This window comes from Stigmatopora argus, chromosome 11 (genome assembly GCF_051989625.1).
Source record: "Stigmatopora argus isolate UIUO_Sarg chromosome 11, RoL_Sarg_1.0, whole genome shotgun sequence".
Taxonomy (NCBI): domain Eukaryota; kingdom Metazoa; phylum Chordata; class Actinopteri; order Syngnathiformes; family Syngnathidae; genus Stigmatopora; species Stigmatopora argus.
Genome location: NC_135397.1, coordinates 9,736,988 through 9,762,728, shown reverse-complemented (window position 1 = coordinate 9,762,728; position 25,741 = coordinate 9,736,988). Strand labels below are relative to the sequence as shown.

At 37.3% G+C, this 25,741-nt stretch overlaps 2 protein-coding genes across 7 annotated transcripts in view; one reads left to right on the top strand and one right to left on the bottom strand.

Annotated features, from left to right (window-relative positions):
- Positions 1–12,095, bottom strand: part of pik3ap1 (phosphoinositide-3-kinase adaptor protein 1) — a 76,273-nt gene extending 64,178 nt beyond the window's left edge. Inside the window, exons 1-3 of the mRNA XM_077612969.1 lie at positions 11,984–12,095; positions 11,316–11,426; positions 7,098–7,248 (exon numbers count right to left, since the gene is read on the bottom strand). The gene's annotated coding sequence lies outside the window, so the exon portion shown is untranslated. The remainder of the gene's footprint in view (positions 1–7,097; positions 7,249–11,315; positions 11,427–11,983) is intronic.
- Positions 12,046–25,741, top strand: part of rab11fip2 (RAB11 family interacting protein 2 (class I)) — an 88,762-nt gene continuing 75,066 nt past the window's right edge. For 4 of the 6 annotated variants that reach the window (XR_013303825.1, XM_077612971.1, XM_077612972.1 and 1 more), the window contains exons 1-6: positions 12,046–12,251; positions 13,299–13,843; positions 15,814–16,211; positions 16,602–16,956; positions 17,565–17,637; positions 19,383–19,584. Coding sequence is in view for 3 of the 6 variants with exons in the window: in XM_077612971.1 (XP_077469097.1) it covers positions 13,491–13,843; positions 15,814–16,211; positions 16,602–16,956; positions 17,565–17,637; positions 19,383–19,584 (1,381 nt within the window). In the remaining 3 variants the exon portion in view is untranslated. The remainder of the gene's footprint in view (positions 12,252–13,298; positions 13,844–15,813; positions 16,212–16,601; positions 16,957–17,564; positions 17,638–19,382; positions 19,585–25,741) is intronic. The other 2 variants (XR_013303826.1, XR_013303827.1) reach the window with 1 other exon arrangement.

Here is a 25,741-nt window from a genome sequence, read left to right as displayed (position 1 = left end):
TGCTAAATTCCTCTTCCCAACTGCTTTTTATATGTTGGCCAATCATTGATAGAAAAAAAAACACTTATACTGAGCAGTTTTGACTATTATTGAATACCTCCACCACAAAGCATTAAAGAAGTAGATCAGTGGCGCATGCAAGAAAATATGCTAAGAATACATAAAATTTGAAAGAACAGTGATGTGTTCAGTAATATTTTACAGCAGAGGAGGTAAATCCTTCACACTAGTTTGATTTTCAGTCATTGTCTGATGACCATGTGCAGCTTGACGGTTAGCCATTCTACCCTTCCCTTGCCTTGCTCTGTGACTCAGCTGGTTTCACTTAGAAAACATGGAGAGAAGGGGGTCACAGGGTCACACCATGACCTCATCAAATTAGACCCAACCGAGTGAGGTGTTTAGCACGAGTTAAAACAAGTAATCTGAATAGCATTAAATGCAAATTCACCAACCATATGCTCACTTCAAACAGGGACAGAACTCATCTTGCGATGCACCCCCTACCGATGCAGACCCCCCTTGCTTATACACACAGCAGAACAACTCAGCAACTCAGAGTTGGGGGCTATTAAGATGACAAGGAGTTTCTGTCATGCTAAACCAGGTGTAAACATTTCAACCAAATTATTTCATATTTACCAGATGACCATCTACCGCAACTGTAACCAAGCTCAAATGCATGCTGATTGGCTACCATTGATGGCGCTAGACATCCAATCCATTTAGACTGGGAGGGGTGAATAAACATTTCCCAGTCAAAATATAGAGGACGTCTAGAGCCATCAACGGCACTGAAAACGGATTCAATTCAAAATAAAAACAACATTGGTACTCGTACAACAAGAGTGGATAAAAACGGAAAACGGAACTGATTACGGACTTCAACATCACTAAAGGTGTTTTTTTTTACTTAATAGTATTTAACACACTCAATTCATTTCAAGTGAGAGGACTGGGTGTTTCATTTTCTGGACCACTTATCCTCATAAGGGTCGTGGGGGTGCTGGAGCCTATTCCACCTGACTTTGGGCACAAGGCGGGGAACACCATGAATTGGTGGCCAGCCAATCACGGGGCATGATGAGACGGAGAACCATTCACATTCATACCTAGGGGCAATTTAAAGTGTTCAACCAGCCTATCGTGCATGGTTTTGGAGTAGGGGAGGAAACCGCAGTACCCGGAGAAAACCCATGCAAGCCTGGGGAGAACAGGCAAACTCGACACAGGAGGACCGACCTGGGATCGAACCCAGGACCCAAAAACTTTGAGGCTGACGCGCTAACTACTCATCCGCCGGGGCGCCCATCAGTAATTTTGTTTTTATTTAAATGGTATCTATCAATAAATGGTTTATAAATTATGAAAAAGAATATAAAAATAAAAGCATTAATGATAAAAAATAGCAAAAATTCCATTTTTTAAATGACAAAAACTAGCCACTTACCCAAAAAAGAGTTTAAGCTTTTAAATGTCAAAATTAAATAAAATATAATAAAAATATGTTTTTTTTTAAATCTCTAGCTCTAGAAAGAGTTAAAGGTGATGAACACTTTAGTGATCACTGTCCCTGAAAGAGTTAAACTACTAACATGGAAACAACACGGCGAAGGCATGAAACGGTCTCGCAGGTCAGCGAGAAGAAAAGGCATCAGAACGTTAATACCTTCTGCTCAAGCGCATAAATGTTCCGCCATGTGGCCCTGTTAGCGAGAGCGAGGGCCTGGTCAGGTTGTGAAGATTATGGGCCAAGACTGATTTTGCACCCTTGGGCGGTGGCTGAGCCGGGAACATGTGGCAGCTCATATGTGCTAATAAGCACCTGTGGAGAAGAGTGGGAGGTGGAAGTTGGAGCTGAAAACCCCCGGCGGGCTATGCAACCATGCCACCTGCACAGACCTCCACTATACCTCTGACTCACTGATGGCTGGGAAACCTGAACAGACCAATGATCAGGATTCTCATTTTAGGATTCTGGCTGGAATTTCCTCTTTAATTTTTTGTGCTTTTTGCATACAAATTACCCCTGTTGGTTTTAGATTGAACCCTTTGATAAGCAGCAAACATGAATTAGCTCCTGCTCTTAAAAGTCATAAGCACACTACCAAAAGTTACATGCATTTTGAAAAGGTCTGACCCCAAAACAACATTGAGAAATAGCTGCACCACATTTACACAACTCTCGGTGACGCAAAATAACACTCCTAAAATGTGTCATGAGTAGCACAATCAATTCCAAGCTTGTATAAAAGTTCACCTTGTTAAGAATCAGTCGGTGTGTGTGTGTGTCTGTCTGTGTGTGTTGTGGAGAAAGTTTCAGCCTTCATTTCATTCAAAACGGTGCACAGCTGCTGATGAGGAATGTGAGAGCAAAAAGAAGACATTGTGGGAGAAAGCTCTCCTGTCAATCAAAAGAATTCATATTAAATTTGTTGAAGCTGTGAAAGCATTCTGACGGGAAGAAACAATGTTCCTCATGTGTTCTCCATGACCACCAATTCTCCTCAACAAATGTCCAATCACACATTTAATTCCAAATCAAGGTAGGAATGGCAAATGCATTTATTTTTCTTCCACAAAAAAACAGAGCATCACATACGTGAGTATTTTTTTTTCCTAGCGAAAATCAGCGATGAACAGATATTTCTGCGTCACATTAAATACGAATGCGGTCAAATAATTGACGTAACATTTTGTTAAAAAGTATTAGAATCTTGTATATTTTCTATACACGTGGTTTTTGCAATGGCATAATCTTTAGAATTCTGATCCAAGTTATTTACATGGATCAATGACAACACATCAAGTACTAATCGCTCTCCACTGATTTACTGTGTTTCATAATTCTACATCTGGATTTCAAACAAACACATGAGACTCCTCAGCATTCTTTAATCTCTTTATTTTCCTCATCACAAATGCTCCCTTTGTGATTTAGCAGGGAGATGCCAAGAAGAGGGCTGTTTGCACAGACGCATGTGCGTGCTTGACGAACTTTTGCATATGCGTGTTAGGCTCACAGAACCAAATAAAAAATATTTCATTCTGCATTAGCACTATTTTCCATGATTGACTCCATCAGATACTCCAAATGCAATATTTCTCTTCTGAAAGTTAGTTGGAACAATATTAATAAGATTTTCAATTTATTTTTTAATTGAACTGCTAACACAGAGTTTGAAATCATTTTAATTATTGAATATGCATGGGAAAAAAGTCGTCTATGTCAGCAAACGAGTTATCGTCTGCACATTATATGATTGTGTGCATTGCCACTTTGCTTTTAACTTTCTCTGAAACATTACAAATATGTAATTAATGAAACAGATTCACCTCATCTGAAAATTCAATTTGCAGTTTGAGCTTAATTGATGACAAGTTTTTCTGTTCATTTTTCTTTTATTGGAATCGACTTTGCCTATTTGCCAATTCAAACTAGTCACTCGCATTGTCTAGTTTTGTGCTGACATTGTCACACCGATGATGTTTGCTGCCTGACGTAAAACTGTAGTGACACTTCTGTCCTCTGCACTTGGCAACTTCTAATGCAATTCACACGGTGAAAACCTTTTGTTGCAAACAGTAAAAAAATAAAAATAAGGTTTGGAAGTGTTGCATCTCATCAACAGAGCTCCCTTCTAACTGTTTTTATCACAAACATTAAAAACAAATACTCCCTATTTAATGTTACTGTTTGCCAAAACATTTGCACTGTTGATTATAAAAAATTACAAGCATTCTAAACATATTTTGGATTTTCTAACATTATATATCTTGAAACATTCCCATTCTGACCACCCCCTAAAAATTGACTAATGTTGCTAATTCACCTGTCAGTAAAAACACCACTAAGTTATCATTATCTTAAACTATGTCAATTCCCAAGAGATTTACACAACACCACAAAAAAATGATACTCTCGGCGCAAAGTAAAATACACATGGGCCACACACATTTGAATTTGTTGTTCTTCTTTTTTTCCCCAAGTGAATACAATTGTAGTTTATTTTTATTTATTCATGAAGTTTAAACGTTTTAAATAAATATTTACATAGTATACTTCATGTTTGAAACCCCTGTCCTCAAAACATGTAAGAAAACATATACATATAATTTGAGCATGAAAGGCTTAAATAAATCAAGTTCTTAATTAATTCCCAACATGAGATATATTGCTTTGAGTTTCAGCCCCCCGCTGTTTTTGCATTCGTCTTGTAATGAAAGTTGGTTCTTCCGTACCTCTCTGTGGTCCTTTGGACCTTCAAGTAGCATAAGGAAGGCCTTGATAGTTGACTACATGTTTGAGATGCCCCCCTCCTCCTTACAAACATTAAATAGCTTCAAACGTAAGGGATCGTGATCAATGCTTCAAGTGAAGGAAGCATAGCAAGAGCATGAGATCAAACCCTGGATTATTGGGCCATTGTCTGCAAAGCAGCACTCTCCACTTATCAGAGCAGGTATAATACCAAAGGAACACTATTCGGATTAAGTGGTGCCCCTTTCACATAAGCAACAAGTGACAAAGGAGGAGACTGGGCAACTAACCTGCTGTTTAGATAAAGGTACTCTATCAGCTCTAATAATTGCTAACCGCCTCTTCTGCCGTTCCATTGTCCACTGACAAGTGCTTCTTAGCCTTGTTCTAATTGCTGACAGATTTGATTTTTTTTTTGCAACAGTAAGCGTTCTGTTTGTAGCCTTTACATTCAAGTAATTACTCACCCCTCGCTCCCCACTGGCACACATTCTGTCCTCAGGTTTTTCTAAATCTTTCTCCTCCTTCCCTAAAATGTCTTTCATCACACGCTTCTACAAGATTTAGTTCAAGTTCAAACACATTTTTGTGGGCTGATTTAACAGGCTTGTTTGTATCAAATTATCACGAGAAGGCTAAATACGATGTTAATGCTTGCTTGTGGGTGTCGAAAAAGCAGATTTCTCATAAGGAACTGATCAATGCTACTTGTAGTTTTCTGCATGAAACGCCAACATTTTTTCAATGAAATTAATGTAAAGTTATAAGAAATAAATGTTTGATTTCTGTCCAACCCAAAAATAAGATGTCCACATGGTATGTGAATGCCAGGTCTACATGATAATTATAGTATAACTTCTCATTTTTTTAAATAATAATTATCATTACAATTTTGCATCAATCATACATGTGCATTGGTACATTTGTTTTATATACCATACACTTTTAAATTTAAATAAAATGCAAATGAAAATTAATATAATTCAATTAAAATGAATACAAACAAAATGGCCCCAAAAACATTAATAATAATCATAACAACAATGGAGTGTTTTTCCCCCCATAGTATGGGTAACTTAATTCATTTAAACGGGGAGAACAGGGAAGTCGAAATGGATTGGACGTCAAGCTCCGCCAATGACAGCAAATGGGTTTAATGGGGCAATAAAGGGTTAAAGTTGTTTTGTTTTGCATAGATACATCAAGTTAGATAGAAAGAGAATTCAGTATAGTACTTATTTTGCTTCCCTCTATATTGGGGGGCAAGGAATGCCTTCTTAGAGCATGCAGGCTGCATTTATTAAGAGGGGAGCTAGAGGGCTCACTCCAAAAGCGGCACAGGAGGGAGAGCCTTTGTCAACACCACATTAAAATGCCAATTAGGCCACTAACAAAAGTAACCCTTATTTTTCACTTAATGCAATTAGTCATTAACTGTGATTCTAAGTTCTACATTTATACAGGATCCTTTTCTCTGCCAATTATTCATAGTTTCATGTTCATAAAGCATTCACAGTTTCAAAGCAAACATATTTTCAGTGCTGGCGTCTGTGTTAATCATCCAACCCACACATTTCATGGATTAGTCATTCACATTGCATGAAATATGAGACAGGGTGAAGCTTTTCCTACTGCGTTTGCCCATTATCAAGAATATTTATATTGCAAGGTTGTGTTTGTATACCGTATATATTTAAACATATATTATATACACACGCCCACAAACGTGCCACTTTATATAACTACATTTGGATGTATGTATAAATATAAATATATATATATATATATATATATATATATATATATATATATATATATATTGCCAAGTAGTATATATATTAAGAGAGCAAGACAATAATAAACTCTAATCCCACAACAAGCAGCTCAGATAATTATGAATTTCATGAATAATTAACAAAATACATTAATATGTAATCCATCTTTGCACTGATGTATTTCAAACAGCTCTTTTGAACACCAGGGCATATGATGAGCATCAAATTGACATTTTGTGGTGGAAAATACCACATTTTGGACAGGGGTGGGGGTAGAACACACGCCCACACATTAAAGTTTTGCATAAATAAGAATAGTATTTTTACAATTTACAAAAATTAAATTATGAGAACATAATCAATTGAACTGTGTAGGTGAAACACTCAATAATAAAATGCTTTTGATCAGGAAATCAATATTTTTAGCGCATTCGAGTGCGCCACAGTCGATCTCTTCTCCACCTGTTTAGCCTTCCTAGGTCAACCTCATATGAGCCTTCTTTTCTACCATCATAACTTTTTTGCAACTCTGTCTTACCATAAACCTTTGAATAAGAAGTAAGACATTTACATGAATAGAAAACTATCTGTGAAAAGATATTCTAAAAGAAGTTTTTTCAATATCTGGAAGCACCAACTGAGCATCACAAAAGGTCATGAGCCTCAAATTGCCAATCAAACATGGCAGCTCAGTTTAATGTCATCTGACTAACCTTTTGTGGTTGATATGACGCAAGGATTAAACAATATTATAGCATCTCTCCATCATTGGCCTTGACCTTTGTTGTCACACTGACAGTGAGAAAATGATCTAGTCATCAGTGTGTCACCCACAAACAGACACAAAAGTGTATCATTTAATGTACAGTAGCATAGATATCCCTGTGAAAGTGCATAAGATGATAAACTTCATTCTCCAACCCAAAATAAATGTACTAAGTATATACATTTTTGTGGCGCGGTCATCAAAATATCAATGTAAACAAAATTTGTATTTTGGAATGTGTCTGTTTGAGAATCAAATAATTTGTTTCATTAAAAAAGGAAGTTAGGGTACTTACAATTGCCTCTTGTTGACATTGGGTCACTTCCTGCACATTTGGGCATTTCCAGGGCCACTTCCCATTGATTTGGAGCATTTTTGAGTCACTTTTTGTTGATTTATAGTATTTTGGAGTTACTACTTCTTGCAAATATTGTGTCATTTTTCCCCTGTAAAGTAAGAAGAGATACCATTTCAAATTTGAAAACTTAGATGTTTTTGCGATTGGAAATAATTCGTATTTGTTTTATTATAAAAGCCACATTTCTACTAACATTAAGGGCAAATAAAAAAAAACATATGTTTTTGGAATGTTTCAAAGTTGGAACGGCATACCGAACAAGTGGACCATGAAAGAATACAAACTTTAACACGTGGGGAGCTTTGCAGAACATCCTACATTGAACTAACTCTTTGAATTGCCAATAATTCACAGGTACAAATCTTAAGAAAAGGCACGAAAACCGTGTTTCACACGGTATGGCAAAAATCAAAACATCTGGCAGACACGTTAACTCATATGAAGTTATCGTATAAGGAGATGACAGTGTGTCTGTGACATGCTTTGGCATGCAAAGAAGAGCACGAAGGATGTTGAAAGACTAGAACAGTATCTCACCTGCTTGAAAAAACACTCCTGGGAACAATGACTACAGATATACAAAATTCATTCTGAGACTTTAAATGTGACTCAGAGTCACACTCAGACATACACACAGATGCACGCTCACCCATAAGTGATCATTTTTTACAAGGCCAAATTTCACTGGAAGTAACCAAGGAAATGCATTCATATATACACTTTTTACATAGATTTAAATTGAATAAGGAACAAAATGCATCACTTGCTCATTTCCGGTCAAAAGCATTGCTTTAATCTCAATAGAAATCTATTTTTTGTGTTTTAATTTTGGGCTGAGTAGACGACCGTTATCGAATGACAGTATAGTTTAATCTGTTTTTCAGCATGTAATGCGATGAGAAATAAATAGCATCTTCTACAAATGTTAGAGTTCTTAATGTTGGTAAATTACTTAAATATCAAAATGGCATTAGTTTATTGTTGGAATCATATTTCTAAAATATATTGCTTAACAATTCAATCACAATACATCTACTGTAAAACACTTCAAATTTAAAAACATGAGTAAGAACTAGTACTCCTTTTTCTTCAAGCTTGGTTATGGTAAAATGTTATATTTATGGTTGGCTCCAGCTTGTTCTGATTCATTCCTTAGCTATGCTGGTTGCCGTACATATGCCTAGACATCTGGGGGATTTCTTTTAACGTATTGAGCTTCCGTCTCCTTGTAAGGCATACACTTATTTTACTTGCAATATTTCTGCTATTGTGTTATTACTGCAATTAATTTCATATAAATGGGGTAAAGTGTTGGGTATAATATAATAAATAATCATAAAATGTAATATAATATGTAAATATACTTAAAATTGTAATTGGAAATGTGAAGTACCTTTCAAACCAGAACAGAATATAGCAAAAATAAATAAGTGTATACTAGTTACTACTGACTGTACCTATCCATACTCATTTGATGCTAGTACTGAGGTGAACACTCTTAAGAGTGAAATTGTTCATTTCATTTTTAATGTAGGCAAATTGCTATAAAAATGAAGAGAATGAGTAGCTGTGTGGGTTGTTTAGCCTCGTAGAAATTGATAATAAGATGATTCCATTCTGCTTCTAGCAACGAAGGTTTGTAATGATACAGCCCACTCTATTTTTCTTCACCAGTAAGACGTTGTGTGTAAAAAAATGTGATGGCATCCAATACTTAACGCATTTTTTAAAATTATGTTGTACATGCTGGCGGAGTGTACATTCGGATGGTCGAAAACCAAATAAATAACGGTTTCAAACAACAGAGGTTCCACATTTAGCTGTAGATTTGTAGGGAACGCTATCCTGTTGAGTAACATAAACAACAATTTGAAGTGCGGGATTTTCAGCCCATTAACTTTACACTTGAGTAAGCTATCTGGAATGTAACAGCCAATGTCATTAGCAAAAAGAAAACATTAATTTCTTGGGTCAGTAGCAACTTTACTCCCCAAATGTCTGTATATATAGAATACTAACTGTTTGTTGCAGCTCATTAAAAAGCCATTCAGTTGGATGATGATCATTGGGTTGACTGTTGTTTCTTTGATCCTCCGTGTAAGTGATGATGGCTCAATCTTTTGCATTCGAATTTAAGACATTTTAGCATTTTACAGAATCAAACTATGTTGAAAGTAACCCCCACTCGCATATTCTTTTTGAGGTTAAAAGGTGGAAGTGAACACTTTTAGGGAGTCGCCAGGCTCCGACTTAGTGGCCTGTCTAAGCTCTGCTCTTCACACTGGAATTGCATTGCACATCTGCATCCATATATCAATGAATTTCCACAAAAAAACATTCCTGAAAGCAAAAGCGGGGATGATTTGTGCACCTCTCTCCTTTTTTCATTTAAATTTATTCACGATCCAAAGTGATCACTGAAGTAAAAGCTAAAGGCCTTTTAAATCAGTCAGTCTTGCAGAACTTGTAGATCACCTCCACATTTCGAGCATAAATTTAGTACCTCCCACCAGCAGATGGTCAATATGGGGTTAGACATGATTTTGAGGACTTAATAAATGTGATAGAACATACTCTATGCTGTGTAATTTTAAATATAATAGTTTAAACCACAGCCAGGTGCACAATAGAAAAGGCCTGTCCTAAGGGGGGCAAAATTGTTGAGTATTTGGGCTCAAATTTTGTGAGCTGGTTCATTCATATTTTGGACAGTTTACAACCTTTTGAGTAAGTTTCTTAGAAACTAATCTCTAATTTAGTGATTGAAGTTCATTTAGAACCCTTTCAGGGATAGTGGCCACGAAAGAGGATAGCTTTCAGTGGTTGTTACTTTTAACAATTAATACATAAAGGGATATTATTTTTTACTTAAAAGACGTTTTTTTTACACTTACAACCCTTAACCCTTTATTTTGTCTTTTTTCCCCATTAAGAATCATTATGGTATTTGTTTTTTATTTTTATGATCATAAATACATTCTAAAAATATACAATGGCAGTAAAAAATACATGAATTATATTAAAATAAACAGTTTAAAGTTGATTTTTTTTAAACTCAATGCATGTCATCGAGGGCAATAGGCGTCCAATTCATTTAAACTGGGAGGACTGGCTGTGAATGGTCCTCTTTCTGTCATTGACAGCGTTAACCGTCCAATTTTCCATTTTAACAAATGGATTGGACATCCAGCTCTGTCGAATGGTAGCCAATGAGTTAAATAAGTGCCCTGTAAGGGTTAAAAAGGGTTATAGTTCTCTCACTTGATGAGAATAAGAAGGTAAGATAATTTCGATTAGGCGCTGCCAATTTTTCACTAACCTATCATTCAGTGCAGTACTAAATAAATAACTATCAACAGTGTTTGATAAACCGCCTAGCTAAAGCCTCAGCCTAGTTGTGTGCACAATCGTAGTGGATGCCACCACGATAAAACCAACACACTTGTGTGTTTGGTTAAGATGTACTTGTCAAGTGGGCTGACAATCACATCTGTGCTCATTCAAGGGAACCTCTTATCTGTGCCTCCATGTCCTACTCAGGAGACATAAGCACTTACGATGTTTGTATGATTTTGCTCTCAAGTACACACATCCTGTCACACACGTGTGTATGCAATGTACTTACGGTTAGACAGAGATGGTAAAATTACTTGCCCTATTTTATACTTGATTTAAAAAAAAAGAACAAATTGCGGTTAGTGGTTAGCACGTTGGCCTCAAAGTTCTGGGGTTCTGAGGTCCGGATCCAGGTCGGTCCTCCTGTGTAGAGTTTCCATGTTCTCATGTGGATTTTCTCCCCCATTCCAAAAACATGCATGGTAGGCTGGTTGGACAATTTAAATAGCCCCTAGGTATTGAGTGAGAGCGTGAATGGTTGCCTGTCTCCCCGTGCCCTGCGATCGGCTGGCCACCGATTCAGGATGTCCCCTGCCTTGTGCCTGAAGTCAGCTGGGATAGGCTCCAGCAACCCCCGCGACCCTTATGAGGCTAAACGGTTCAGAAAACGAATGAATGAAATAATAAAAGTTGACCATGTGCCAACCACCCAACCCCAACACTGTTTCATGCGTAATAGGTCAAAATGAGTATTTAAACCGGTTCAAGTTTGCCATTAGATTGTCAAATTACATTTGAACTTTATATTATGTAAATTACCTGTTTTGAAGTGAGCTTTCAGTGGCAGTCTTTGTGGTATTTTGAAAAACCTCATTTTCCTACAATGGTTTGCTCCTTCATGCATCTCCATGCAGTACACCCAACAGTTCTCTGCACACAGAACATATACCCTTTTTTTCATCCATCACATTAGTATTAAATGCATTTGATTCTTTTTGTTTTTTGCTTAAACAACAACTGATACCAAAATGTGTCCCCATAGCTCAGCCTGAATTATTAAACAAAATTCTATTGGAGGCATAAACATCATAAGAAAACATAGGGAAGTCTTGCTTCTCGAAAACTGTTGGAAAAGCTCATGAGTTCTATTAACATTTAACTCTTTCATGCAATGAGTTCCATATTTTGGAAAAAAAATGAATCAATAAATATCAATTTAGAAAATCACACAACTGCAAGTATAAAAAGGAGTAAAATTGAAGATGTACGTTTTCAAATGTAGTGAGTGTAGGACACCGCCATAATGAATTTATACAAAACTTGCAGAGTCAAAATTTAATAGTTTTGGGAAGAGCTATAACCTGATTGGTGATTCCTTAAACTGCAGCGTAATAAATCATAGCAATACCTTTGGCTTCATATATTGTCGGTTTCATAACACCATGTTATTATATTATTATTACACTTATGATTATAGTTTAGCATACCAGAGAGTCATCTTGGGCGTTTTGTTGCAAGCTTGATTGGCGCAGATTGCTGATGTACTTCCTGAATATCTGCCGGCGTGAGCAGGAAGTGACGTCAACCAGGAAGTCTCGCTCATATCTACACGACAGCAGTAGTTAGCAAAGAGCAACAACTACGCTTTTAACTCATTTTATATTACTGTCATCTATAATAAAGTAAAAAAAACACTACTATCATCTGTGTATCCATGGAGCAGGAATATGTTGGGTCGTTTTAAATGACATCAAGGTAAGAACCATTCACTTAGCTCAGTGTGAACTGCTAGCACGGCATCTTTGCCAAAGCTAATATCTTCTGTTTTATTGATTGAAACAATAGTAAAATATGATCGCAATTTTTTGTTAATTCGGTTTTGAGTTTTAATACTCCTATTGTCTTGAGTTGATTGGTAAACGTTTTTATTATGTGTAAAGTCAGGTTAAAGCAGGGGTGGTCCGGTCCTCGAGAGCCCCTATCCAGTCTGTTTTCCATATCCCCCTCTACCACACCTTAATCAAATGATCAACTCATCAGCAAGCTGTCCAGAAGCTTCTTACCGATCCCGATGATTTGATTCAGGTGTGTTGGTGGAGGGAGACATGGTAAACAGACTGGATAGTGGCTCTCGAGGAGCGGACTTGGCCACCCCTGTGTTAAAGAAATCATACCGCGTCATGTTGTGTATATTGTATTAAATCATTAAAGCCCCATTTGTAAACGTAATTTTCTGGATAGTTTTGGCTGCATAAAACCTAACTAAAACAAAACTACATTTAACAATACTATGCCTGCCAATATGCTGTGCAGGCACGATTTACTGGCAGACCATCATCACGTGTCTATAGTCTTCTGGGACCATGCACTGCACCATCATCACAACTATCTGTATGTCCTCAAAATGTGTCTTAAATGACCATAAAGTTGAATTAATAACCCTAACAGTTTGAGTAACAAATATCACACTGAGCCAGGTCAGTGGCAGAGAAGACCCTCAAGGAGGCTGTTCATCAGATGCTCTTTCATGCCACTGTGAACAGATGTTTTATTATAGAAAGCATAAGAATATCATGCACGTCTGTCTCAAATCTGGTCAATTAATGAAACTATTCATTTTTAGTTTGTGGGTTTGAAATAAGCCTTTTGTGGACCGGTAGCAAATTTTAGGCCTGTAATTGTATGGGCATATTTGAAAAGTACGTATATTGTGATATTCTTCTATACAATAGTTAGTTACTTTAAAAAAGCATTTTGTTACTCTTTTTGTGCTAATGTCTATTTATATTCTCTCCCCTCCAGATGACTGAACAGCGGCTTGGATATTTGGGATTGTTGCTTTCATAAATGTGCCTTACTAATCTTCCACCTTATGTAACTTTAGGGGGGCAACAATAACCTGAAGAAAAGAAACCCTTCTTAAATATGTTTGTTTCATGTTACATGCTTATTTTTATAACACTATAAAAGGCCCATTGAAAACCAATACGGACCATGTCACTAGCTGAACAGTCTCAAAAGTGGTTTCCAACTCATGTCCAAGCTACTGTTCTTCAAGCTGCTAATTTACAGGCCAAGGGCAAAAATGGCACCAATGACGCATATACCATCATTCAGCTGGGCAGAGAAAAGTACTCAACATCAGTGGCAGAGAAGACCCTCAATCCCGTTTGGCGAGAAGAAGCTTCCTTTGAACTACCAGGCTTACTTTTGGATGGCAACCTCGAAGTCTATGAGCTGTTGTTTATCGTTATGCATCGGTCCTTGGTTGGGCTGGACAAGTTCCTGGGTCAGAGATCTATCAACCTCAACGAAGTTTTTGACAACAAGCAACGACAGAAAACTGAGTGAGTATTCAGAGTACTACAGTAGTGGCATGTGATGCTACTCTAAATCCCATTTTTATTATGAGACACAGTGGTTGATTTGTACTGTAGCACTTTTGTGGCTAAAATAATCACTGTGATCAACATAGTAGTCAAGATTTTGATTTAAATTACTTATCAGGTCAAGATAAACATCTACACTTAAAATGGTACTTGAATGTTTTCAGTGGGAAATGAAACCACTTTGAAATGATCATTTTACAATGAATGATAATGAAAAAAAATCATGTAGTCCCAAACTTTGATGATCGATTAGTTAGTGATTTGTCTAGGAACCTTAATAGACACAAATGTGCCAACCTGTCATTAATAGTGCTTCCTTGTGAGATAGCTATTACAGTATGTGGTCACCCACCAATTGTTTAAGTTCTTAAATGAAGAATCAAAAATGAAAGTTAAGCGAAACGCTAGACGCAATCGCCCAAAAACTCCCGGGTACGACTGTGTAATAATTGCAGTTGCAAGGTAATCTAAATGATTTGTTTAATTTTGTCCGGAAATTTATACTAGTGTATATATAAAACATAAACCAAATTGGATCTGGTGTTAATTAGCTCACCAACATGGAAATACTTTAGCACTTCCCCTCTGCTCGCCAGTTTGGAAAATTGCAGTATGTTATAATCAGTGTGAAAGTGGGACATATTTTTCTTCTTTGAGCCTGAGCTGATTTGCTTCAAGGCCGTGGACCTTTTCAGCTGGGTGTCTGTAATGGATATGGCCCGTGTTGCTCTTCGGCTCATTCCCACACTGTATGCAAGTCTGACAATGACACGAGGAGCCTAGATACTATGACCGCATTTCGCCGTCTCTGTGCTGCATTTGTGCGGCCCATTTGTGATGTTTTTGAATTGAGATATCGGGGAGGAAAGACTGTCTCGATATCTGAGCAAGCAGCCTTAATTATCGCACACCTGTGTTTGTTGATTGTGAGGAGTTTCCCAGCGGTCCAGGGGCCACGCAGGAGGATTGTGGTTCCAAGCACAGGGAGGTTTATCTTGGCCTTGAGACACACTTGAGCTGCACTGTCGGTGGCATGCTGTGGCTACTGATCTGACCGAGCATGGCGTGCAGCCTGGGAAAGGGACTCTTCATGATTTGGCTACCGGGCCATGAGCTTGACGGTTTAGAATACTGCTCAACAGCTGCAGTCCTGTCTATGGTCATTGTTGGCGGGGACTAATTTAAATATTCTTATTCATTCATTCATTTTCCGTACCTCCTCACCTCACTGCTGGAGCCTATCCCAGGCAAATGTGGGCAGTACATGGAGGACATCTTGATTTGTATGCCATCCATCCATTTTATTGGTGTTTTTTTGGTATATTTTTTCATTCATAGTATTCAACTCAGTGGCTGCCTTTGGAGGCAATAGACAACATGAAGGCCTGGCTGTGAATGCTCATGTTTGAGTGTCATCGCTAATTCTAGATGTCCAATATATTTTGACTGGGATCACTGCTAGCCCAACTATCTTGAAAGAAATTGGACGTTCACGTCTGTCAATGGCAGCCACTGAGTTGAATAATTCCTCTATAGAGGGTTAATGCCCCAATTGCTTGTCTTTGCAGTTCTGAACAAAGACCAGATTTGTGCTAATGCCACTTTATTTTGAATGCATAAATCCCATTACCTCCAGTTGAAAATGCAGGGAGGTTAAATGAAAAGAAGACAAAAAGGAAGGCTGAAATATTTATATTCAAGAGCATCCTATTTCATCTATTCTGTTTTTGAATGACATATTACATTCTCCCAATATCAAAGGATTTGAGCCTCTGAATTGGTGTCAAGATTTTGGATTAGTATGCTCAAATTAACCCTGTATCATTCTTGAGTTCTGCTTAAATGGATATTCAACATAGATAAAACATTCTTGTTTTCAACAATACGGCCCCATGGAATATGCTAAGCATTCTCATTTTATGTTTTAGCTGGTACACCTTGCAGTCCAAACCATCAAAGAAGAAGAAGGAGCGAGGACGCATTCAAGTCAGCATCCAGTTCATGCGGAATAACATGACAGCCAGTATGTTTGATCTGTCCATTAAGGAGAAACCCCGCTCACCTTTTTCTAAACTTAAAGTCAAATTAAAGGGTCGAAAACATGACAGTGACACATCTTCAGCCATTTTACCTCGCTCTGTAGCATGCGACTCAGATCCTAATTATGATCCAGCTGCCACACTACCACGATCTCAGCATGAGACTAAAGCTAAGAGATCGTTACTTTCTGGTGCCCAGAAACTCTCTGCAGCCCATTCCATGTCAGATCTTATTGGGACACACTTTCGACCAAAATTAGACTCCATGAATTCCATCGAAGAAAGTGGTGAGTACATTTTCTTCTTATGTATAGAACTGTAATCCATTAAATACAGAAATGTTGATAGTTTGGTAACAATGTGTACGTTACACTTTAAGATGCACAGCATATCCGAATACTGTGGCTGAATGCTGAAACCAATTCTTATTTAAAACATTTGCTATATTCTGTTTATATTTAAAAAAAAAAAAACGTTGTTTATGTATCGAAACTTTATTTTAAGTCTTCATCCATATAGTTACACAAAGATGTTTTATATTTATTTGGACAAAATGAGATCACATTAATCAAGAAATTAATTGTTAAACTACAAACTGCAGAAAATCCAATTGTACTTCAGGTAAAGTGGCATTTTTTTTTAATTAATCATGCAGCGGTATTGCTTTTTGGCCACAGGCACAGCTGCTCCTCACAGGCGTTCTCAGAGTGAGGTACCAGGCCTCCAAGACAACGAGGCACACGGTGACCCTTTTACTGATATCAGTGACACCCTGCCACAAAAGTATGCCACGCTCCCACGCAACCGCAATCCCTTCGAGGGGGATCAAGGGCAGCTGTGGGACAAGCCCAAGGAGAAAAAGGAGAAGATCAGTCTACTGGAACGTATGACTGGAAAGAAGGATGGCCGCAAAACCAGCAATGGGGGTCGTTTGGGAAGTTCAGGCAGTTCGGGAGACCTGCGCTCCCCCAACCCTTTCAGTGGCGATTCACAAATGCACTCTAACCCTTTCGGCTCTGACTATAAATCAAGGTAAAAACGCTTCATAATGTAGTGAACCGGCATTACTATATACTATCAATGCCATAAATTTCAGTAATCTTTGCATTCCCATGGCCTTAAGACAGATCTCAGGTTGAAGGGTTGTTCAGGTATTCCCATTAATGTTTCTCTTGTCTGTTGTCAAGTGTTTTTGTTCCATTGAACCTGTTATGTCTTCCTGGCATCCATTGAGAATCGAAGAACACTAAGGCTAACATCATTCTTTATCAGAATGGAAGGTGTCATTAGAGGCTCTTTAGAGAGCTTTGGCTTGATAACAGAGCCCTCTGAGCAATCATAATGAGATCCTCTAAAGTGATAGACCACCTAATTAACCACTTATCTTTATAGACCCATCTTAAATGTGGTCTTTTCTTTCAGCGGCATTGGTCAGCGGTAATGTGCTGAATTTTTACATTAAAAGAATTTAATGTACAAAATTGAATCCATTTCAACCATCACAGCTGTGTTGGTGAAATACAGTCTTTTTCTGTACTCAAGTATTCAAACAAAATGTGTCTACAAGAAGTCAATGCCTCTCTGCCTCCTGACACTTGTATGCATAATTTACTGACCTGTCCTTTTTGATTGCTTTTCAGTGACAAAAAGCCATTCGGAAATAAAGACCTCACTCTGAACCAAGGGAGCAGAAACCTCAATGCCATGAAAAATGTGAGACTCTCAGCGCAATTCAGAATGTGAAACCATGATTTCTCATGCAACTTCCCCACATTTACTTGAGCAGAAAATGCAAGAATTGACTTGCAAAACGTTGACACTTTGTAATAGAGAACAAGCCTCAAGTCACATTTGATGCAACAGCTGGTGACATTGATCCTTGTGGCCTCTAAAAAATTCAGATGTGCTATTCGACTAATTAGCAGCTGCATGCTCATCATCATGTCTGCTCTGAATATGAAATACTTAACTGCGAGATATTCATGTAGTTAGTTGAATTCTATGGTTTGTATTTGAAGGTAGTTGAGAAATTACGTCAAATTGATTCCTGGCGCTTTGTTTCATTTAGACAAAACTTCTACCTTATTATCTTAGAGCCCATGTTTTCAGAAATTTGATGTCTGCTACTTCCCAGCAAAATTGGTATCTATAGCAATAGCTCAAGGGATGCCTAAATGAGAAAGGGGATGCTGATAATGGCTTTCGTCACCTTTCTGCGTGAGTGTTGAGGTCTGTCATTATCCACACGTGCCCCATGCACATGCTGCACTGGCTTGCAGAAATGGCAGCTCCCATTTCCTCCTCTTCAAGGCCCTAATTAACCACATGCACAGGCGTGGAGAGGATAGCACACACATTTCAAAGGATGAAGCATTTAAATTCTCAAAGCTGAGCTCATTAGAAACGGTAATGACACAACTAGAGAATGGCAAATGCACGTCTTATCTTCTCCAACTACCTATTGTAGAGAAACGGTAATCATTACTTTGCCAGTTCATTGTCAAATTCAGACTTTTGCCCCCATCTACTATCCTAAATGAGAACCAAACATCCATTGCAATATAGTGGTCAGTTTCCTTCCCCTGCGCCAAATGGCCCAAGGTTTGTATCTTTTGGTACGATGCACATTTAATCTTCGGTAGTCAAAATCTTTGAGAATTTCTATTCCGTCTCCACTCTTCCCAGTAGCCTTTGTGCTTTTAAAATGATAAGACACCTGGCAAACGGTCCAACTCTGAGCCATTCTGTATTGTCCTTCCTTGCAGTGGTCACATGATTGAGGCATGGGAGTGCAGTATGATAACTGTGGTATTTTAAACAAAGTCCAGCCTTTGCTGTGCTATCGATTTTGCGGGAGGATGGCTTGGCATTAGACTGATAAAGTGCTCCCTCATTAAAAACGATTAACAGCCCCCGTTCTCATCCAAGATCTGATAGTTTTTGGAAATGGACATTGTAGGACTGGTTTCACACAGAATAGTTTAAATCCAAACTACCAAAACACAGTTCGTAAATTTTGTTGATTCACATTCTTTTGTGTATCCTTTCACATTGCAAATACAAATGCTACTTGTACATTACGAGAATCTGTCCATGACATAACCCACGCACACTATAACTTATCGACGCGTATTGCGGTGGTCATGGAAGTAAATAACGGTCCCTTTACGAGCTGTTTTTTTGTTGTTGCAAATTTGGGTATTTTACTATAACGGACCAAGGTTTTGTGATCCAGATACCTTCACGTGATATCAAGAAAATCAATATTTTTCTGCATATTGCTAAGAAATCTGGTTTTGCCATCAGTGAGAACTTATCCTAAAATATTTCAACTAGTTTTTGTGAGCTACACTATGCCAATGATAAAGCTGAAACATAGTGTAAATAGATAGCTCAATGTGAGTTCATGACATGAAAAGTTGAAGCATATTTTTTTCTTGTCCTTTTTCCATGTCCAGGATGTACAGGGGAGAATGGAACCCTATAGAAACTTGTCCTTTGATGAAGTGGTGCAAGACCTCATCAAGCATAAAGAAATTGTGAAAAAGAAAGATGCCCACATCAGAGAACTGGAGGACTACATTGATAACCTGCTAGTACGTGTCATGGAGGAAACACCAAGCATACTGCGGACACCCTATGAACCTAAGAAAAAAGCAGGTAAATTTAAGTAGAAAAACTACCAAAAAAACTACAATAGTTATATCTGTCACAGTAGTTAGCGGATTGTCTTGCAGTTAACAAAGTGGAAGGAAAATTCCTAATTCTATATGAATGCACAGTTTGTCCAGTTCCATATTTCCTTTCAGAAACTTGAAATTCACCAATATTGTGCTCATTAGGTACGTAAACAAAATGCTATTAATTAATGAATTTAAATCGAATACACTTATGCCAACAGCTCTGATATAGTTTCAGTGTTGGCACTTGCAACATTGGCCTGTTGCTCAATCAGCTTCTGTCATGTCCATACAAACCTTTCAGGTTAAAAAAAGGACGACAAACATGTTTACTCGAAGCTGTGGAAGCTAGCGTATGCTGTTTATTAAAAAGTGATATGTGGCTTAAAGAATTTGTAACACTTATGTTTACTCTTAAGCACACTTCTTAAATCAGCCACATTTAGTCAGGCTGTTAATTCCAGCTGCTTCCTCAGCTTCAATCACCTCTCTTGCTTATTTTTGTTTAAAATGAACAAATTCAACATTCTCAATATTGCTTAGTACTTTTTTATTTCAATTGTGAAGACTATCATTTATTTAAAAGTTTTGGTGAAAATTTTCAACTGGAAATAATATTTGACGTGCAATAGTTTTTATTGAAGAATCATTCTTTGTTTTTTGCTGGAATTTCACTACATTTTATTTCATCTTACATTTTAATTAATTTGGGTATATACCCTTTTTGTTACCTTTTTTCTCACTAGCCTTCATCTCTTTCAAGGTAAATTACTGGGGAGTACATAATGATTGACGCTAAACACAGATATGTTACATTTGAATTTTAATATGTGTATGGTACTTAATGTAAAACTGCTTACTGTATCCCATTACCCCCCATGACTTATGTGGTATTAACACTGGTACTAAGAGGCTTGTATTATCGACTGATACAACAATGTATAACGGTTATCTGTTTAGGTTTTTGTATGTACTGTAAAGGCAGTAAATCACAGCACTTTGGTTGTGTCTTTCGAAGAGTTAACACAATCAATATAACAGTGTCTTCATACATTCAGTAAACCCAAAACTATTCGATGAACAAATTGCCACATCTTTTTCGCTGAATGGAAGGGTTACATTTTTTTATTACTTTAAGAAAAGCAGCTTCATTTTGCAAAGTGTTAAATTATGTGTTGTACTGTCATTATAGTGGTTTTACACCCAGGGGTAAATTTGAAGTCTTAAATCACCTGTATGATTGTACCATTCCTGCTCTATGTATTCCGTTTTTTTTTTCTGTTTACGATACCAAATTCACAGTTGAGATTTTGTGTAGTGTACAAAAAATATTAGTTGGGCAATCAAAACTGGGTTTTGTTACGTTTACAGTAGTTATTTTTTCAGAATGTACAGAAAGCCAAACTCTAGTGAATGTATTTTAGTTAAAGTGCAAAATGTCTCCTCACTGAACCTTACTTGCCTTAGTTCCAAAGACTTTATTTAGTTAGATTTATTTTTACTTTCACAATTGAACTTCCTGATTCTCGTCTTAAATGTGATCAAACACGGATAGCAGGTTGACGCGTTTTCTCTGTTTGAGCCGCTTCCAAACGTAACCATTAGTTGTTGAGATGGTGGTTTGAAGCCAGGCTTGATTTAAATTAAACTTTCTTCTTGGCTTCTGTCTTCGGACAAAAGTAAATACACTAATACCATTTATTTATACCAATGCGGTACGATGTGCATAGAAACAAATGGAGTTTTGTTGAGTGATTTAGCTTTTAGTACTTTTGTAGCATGAAGACTGTACTAAACATGTAAAATCAATTTTCCAATTTATATAATCCCCTCACTGATTGCCTTCTAATATGTGCTCAAGTGTTACCTCTGGTTATGCACTTACCCTTCTGCTTTAAGTGTGTATGTATAGCTAGCAAGTTAAAAAGGACCTTAGTTGCAGGTAGTATTGTTATCACTGTAATCAAGCTTTGTATTATCTGTCCCCCTTTTTGGGAAAATTTACTGCTCATTTTGTTGTGCTTGAAAATATTTGACAATATATCCTGTAGGGATTTAGAAGTGCAGTAAAAAAAAACCTTACTGTAGAAAATTCAACACCTGTTTTCCATTCAAAGTAAATGTGACATCATATTAATCCTCAGGAATTTCAATTGTTTGACAACTCAGGCATTTTTATAGCTGGAGATGATCCAATAAACCAAATAAATCAATAGATTCCTATTAGCGTGATAGACAACAGCATGTAATTTATGCTTATTCCCACCAGGTGCCTGCAGAGTGAAGGCACGCAGCTTCTTTGTGTTCAGCTCAAATGATGAAATAGGAATATTAAGGATGAGATTCATAATACATTGAACACATTTGGACCCTGAAGGGGATTTAGTTCAAATGAAAGAAAGTGATTGTGTTGTAATGAATTAATTTGGCCCGTCATTTTTTTCCCTTTTAGCTTGATTGCAACGTTTGCTTCATGCTATACAATAATTTGGTTCTTTGCTAGATGTCAGACTGCGACACGTAAATCTAAAATGAAGAGCAGTTTCAAATCATTTTCTAGCACAACATTCAAAGGCAGTGACTATCATTATGATTACTTTTTCTCAGCAGCTGCTTTGCATAATGTTTTTCATCCAGATAATGCCATTTTTTGGATATGCAAAACACTAAATATGCTCCGAGGTAGTGTTCCCTTCAAAACTCACAACTGTTCTACACAGCCAATAGACACCCATGAAAAAAAAAGTTTGATTGATGTGTAGAATTGTGGGTGATTATAAAACCATTCCATAAAACATTGCAAAAGTGAAGTCGAATTTCTTTACCACTTGAAGCCCTTTTTTTCCTGCCTTGTATTATAATTTAGAAATATACTCGTATATTACTTTGTCTGACACAACAATTGAAGTTGCACACTGAGATGAGTTAAGTTCACCAACATACCAGTGGTTTGGTTATTCCACATGCCTTCTAGTCATTCTATGTTCTGTTAATAATCACTACATTTTTTTGGAGGGGTTGTTGGGGCCATATTTCTGTAAATTTATTTTCAAGACCACCCCATTCTGCTTGGACTTTAAAAAATTACCTTTTCTGAAATGTTCGAGGTAAACTGACATATTACATTAATATTTGCCTTTGGTGGCCAGTTTGAGGTTTTTAAACTGGCATGTTTTGAAACAAGGTTGTTTTGAATTTTCGGGGCACAAGAAACAAAATTGTGTTTAGGTTTGAAGTTCTTAATTCAGAAATACTCACTGTATGTCATGTGCCAATTGTAAAAGTTCTAAAAAAAAAAAAAAAAGCTTACTCCTAAAAATGGCAAAAAACTGAAACTTTGATCTATTGCTGAAACTTTGAATTATTGCTGTTATTGAATACCCAAAGCACTGTTTGAGAGGCACAGGGAGGATTGTTCTGGTCTTTTCAATAAAGTCACTCTAAATACTGATGACTCAGTGCTCACATACTTTTTATTTTTAACCAATGCATAATTGTTTCAATCAAACATGTATTGTCCATTAAATTATAATCTAGAATAAAACATTCCTTACCTGAAATATACTATATGTCCTTCAATTTTTCTGAAGTCATTATCCCCTCCCTCTTGCATTTAAACCTTGATCAATATGAGTTTTGTTTTATTCCCCCTTCCTGCCTAAACCACTTCTTCATTTTGTGGACAAAAGTTTTAGATTGATTGTCAGAACTCTACTATTTGCCTGTGGAAACAAGACTATGTGGAAGTTTAGAAACAAAAAAGTAGTACTTGCCTCTTTTACAGCCTAACACTCTAGCTGGTGACTATCACAGGTTAAAACCAGACCTCCAATTATTCTTTTGTACTGATGCCACCTGTAACAGAAATAAAATAGCTACCTGTGAAAGCTGGGCAAAGTCACACACAATGCCTCTGAATGGTATAAAATATAAATTATCACCTGTGCTCAAAGTTGATTCATTCTACATACATCATGATTAAATTTTTATCCTGTGTGGCAACTTATCATCTGCCCTGGAAGACACTGAACACAAAAAAGTTTGTAATTGGGCTTTATGTAGGTGTCACCTGTTGTATTCATAAACTAATTGGCACACTCATTGTCGTCTTTACGCATTCATCATCTGATCAGATTACAACCATGGCAGCTTGTACGGCGCTGGCACGTGTCATTTGAGTGCTTCCCAAATTAAAGCCCATTAGACCCATGTGCATTATATCATATTGCTGTAATTTGAGGAAATATCCCCCAAAGTTGTTACGTAAGGGCCCAAATGTGTTACATCAGGGGTGCGGGAGGCAACTATAGGTCACCTGCACGCCTTTTAAATATGGATGGGCGTCAGCGTGGCAGATCAGTGTCAGCATGCACGCGTCTGTGGATGGGATGGCCTCTGGCAATCATGGAGAAACTTGTTTCTGGCGAAATTTAGCAGATGGATTAGGTGTTTCTAGAGAAAAGCAAACTTATGCGGGCAGCTGCTCTGAACTTGTTGTAGCGAGGGCCAGATGTCAAGGTCAACCCCCTCCAACTCCCTAGGGTGTAGACTCCACCCTTTCCTCCAATGCAGGACTCTTGTTGCATAGTTAGCTCATCTAAAAAGCTCAGCTGGTGCTTCAGATAAATCAGGTGTCAAACGTGCTGTTGATCCTAAAGTTGGGTATTGTGTTGAAAGCATTGTTTCTTTTGATAGCTGCCACGCGTCTGGTATCAGGTGAACAAAGACAGATGACAACTAGAGAAAAGGAACAATGTGTCAACACCAGTGACAATCCAAGAGCTGTGTCAAAAACTCTGGTCTAATACTTCATTTGAGTTGGACCTTTCAGAAAATAGTTTGTAGTTAGTAGAAAACATTTCATTCCTTTAAACCAGTGAGTGAGGGAAATGTAATTGTGATGCTTATGATCAAAACAGTAATACATCCTCGAAAATATTCAAATATTACCAAGTCCAGAATGTGTCATGGTCTAAATGAAATAGTTTTTGTTACTGCAGTTCAAGCAACGCTTGCCTGTTCACCTTATATAATCATCCAAAAACGTTCTTCTTTAAACTTTTCTGGCATTATGAAGTCACAAATTTCACAAAGCAGAATTCAATTTAAGTGGAAAGCAGCAAGAAAGACTTACTGAAAGGAAAATTTATCAGCCTCTGTGCTAACTGCTAAGATGAAGGTGTTTCATTTTCACAAGTGTAACAAAGTACAGCATATAAATAACATATAATGCAGTATATAATAACCATGTCTGCCAAGTAGTGGCTGCTTTGTGGTCATCAGTGGGCTAACACCATCAGAGGGGTGGCTTGCTGCTTATCTGAAGTGTACTTTATTGTAGAGAGAAGCCATTAAAACTTTACTGGAATAGATTGGTAAAGCCGTACTAAAACTAGAGTAATTCAATCAATCAATCAGTCATCTCCAGACAGAGGAGCCATGCTGGAATGCTGCTAGGATGCAGATGTACCAGCCAAAATACTCCAGGGGGGGAATTACTAGGCCATAAATCCAGGCGTCATTTTGACTGTGGCCTATTTCACGGTAAAAAAATGAGCGCAACCTGCTTTCATTGCCCCATAAAAATTTGTTGGGTTATGAAAAGCTCAACTAGATCCGCACAGATCGAAACATGTTTTTATATAAACATACATGGCATTGAATCACGCAGACCTGCACCATGTTGTGACAAGCCTGTTTAAATGAATGATCCATGACATTGAAGACACGAGACTTTGGGCTCATAACAGGCCTGCTATGTTATTTATGAAATAAGATGATGAAAAATGAATACACAACTCGATCTACAATAATTGCAGTGCAACTTTAAAAAAACAAACTAGTCAAAACAAGTCCACTGTGGAATGTGCTCTTTTAAAATTAATTTTTGTAACTTCAGATATTAGTAAAATACTAAGTGTTAATGACTGCTCTAATAATTCTTCCAATAAAACCTTTAAAGTGCAAGACATCTTGTATAAATTACATTAATATAACAGGCAGCTAAACAGACATGATACAACGCAAATATGATTCACCTACCAAGCTCAATCAGTCATCTTGCTCATGCCACACCTTAACGAGTTTCGTCAAAATTACGGTACCACAAAAAATTACTTTTTATAGACCATAACAAT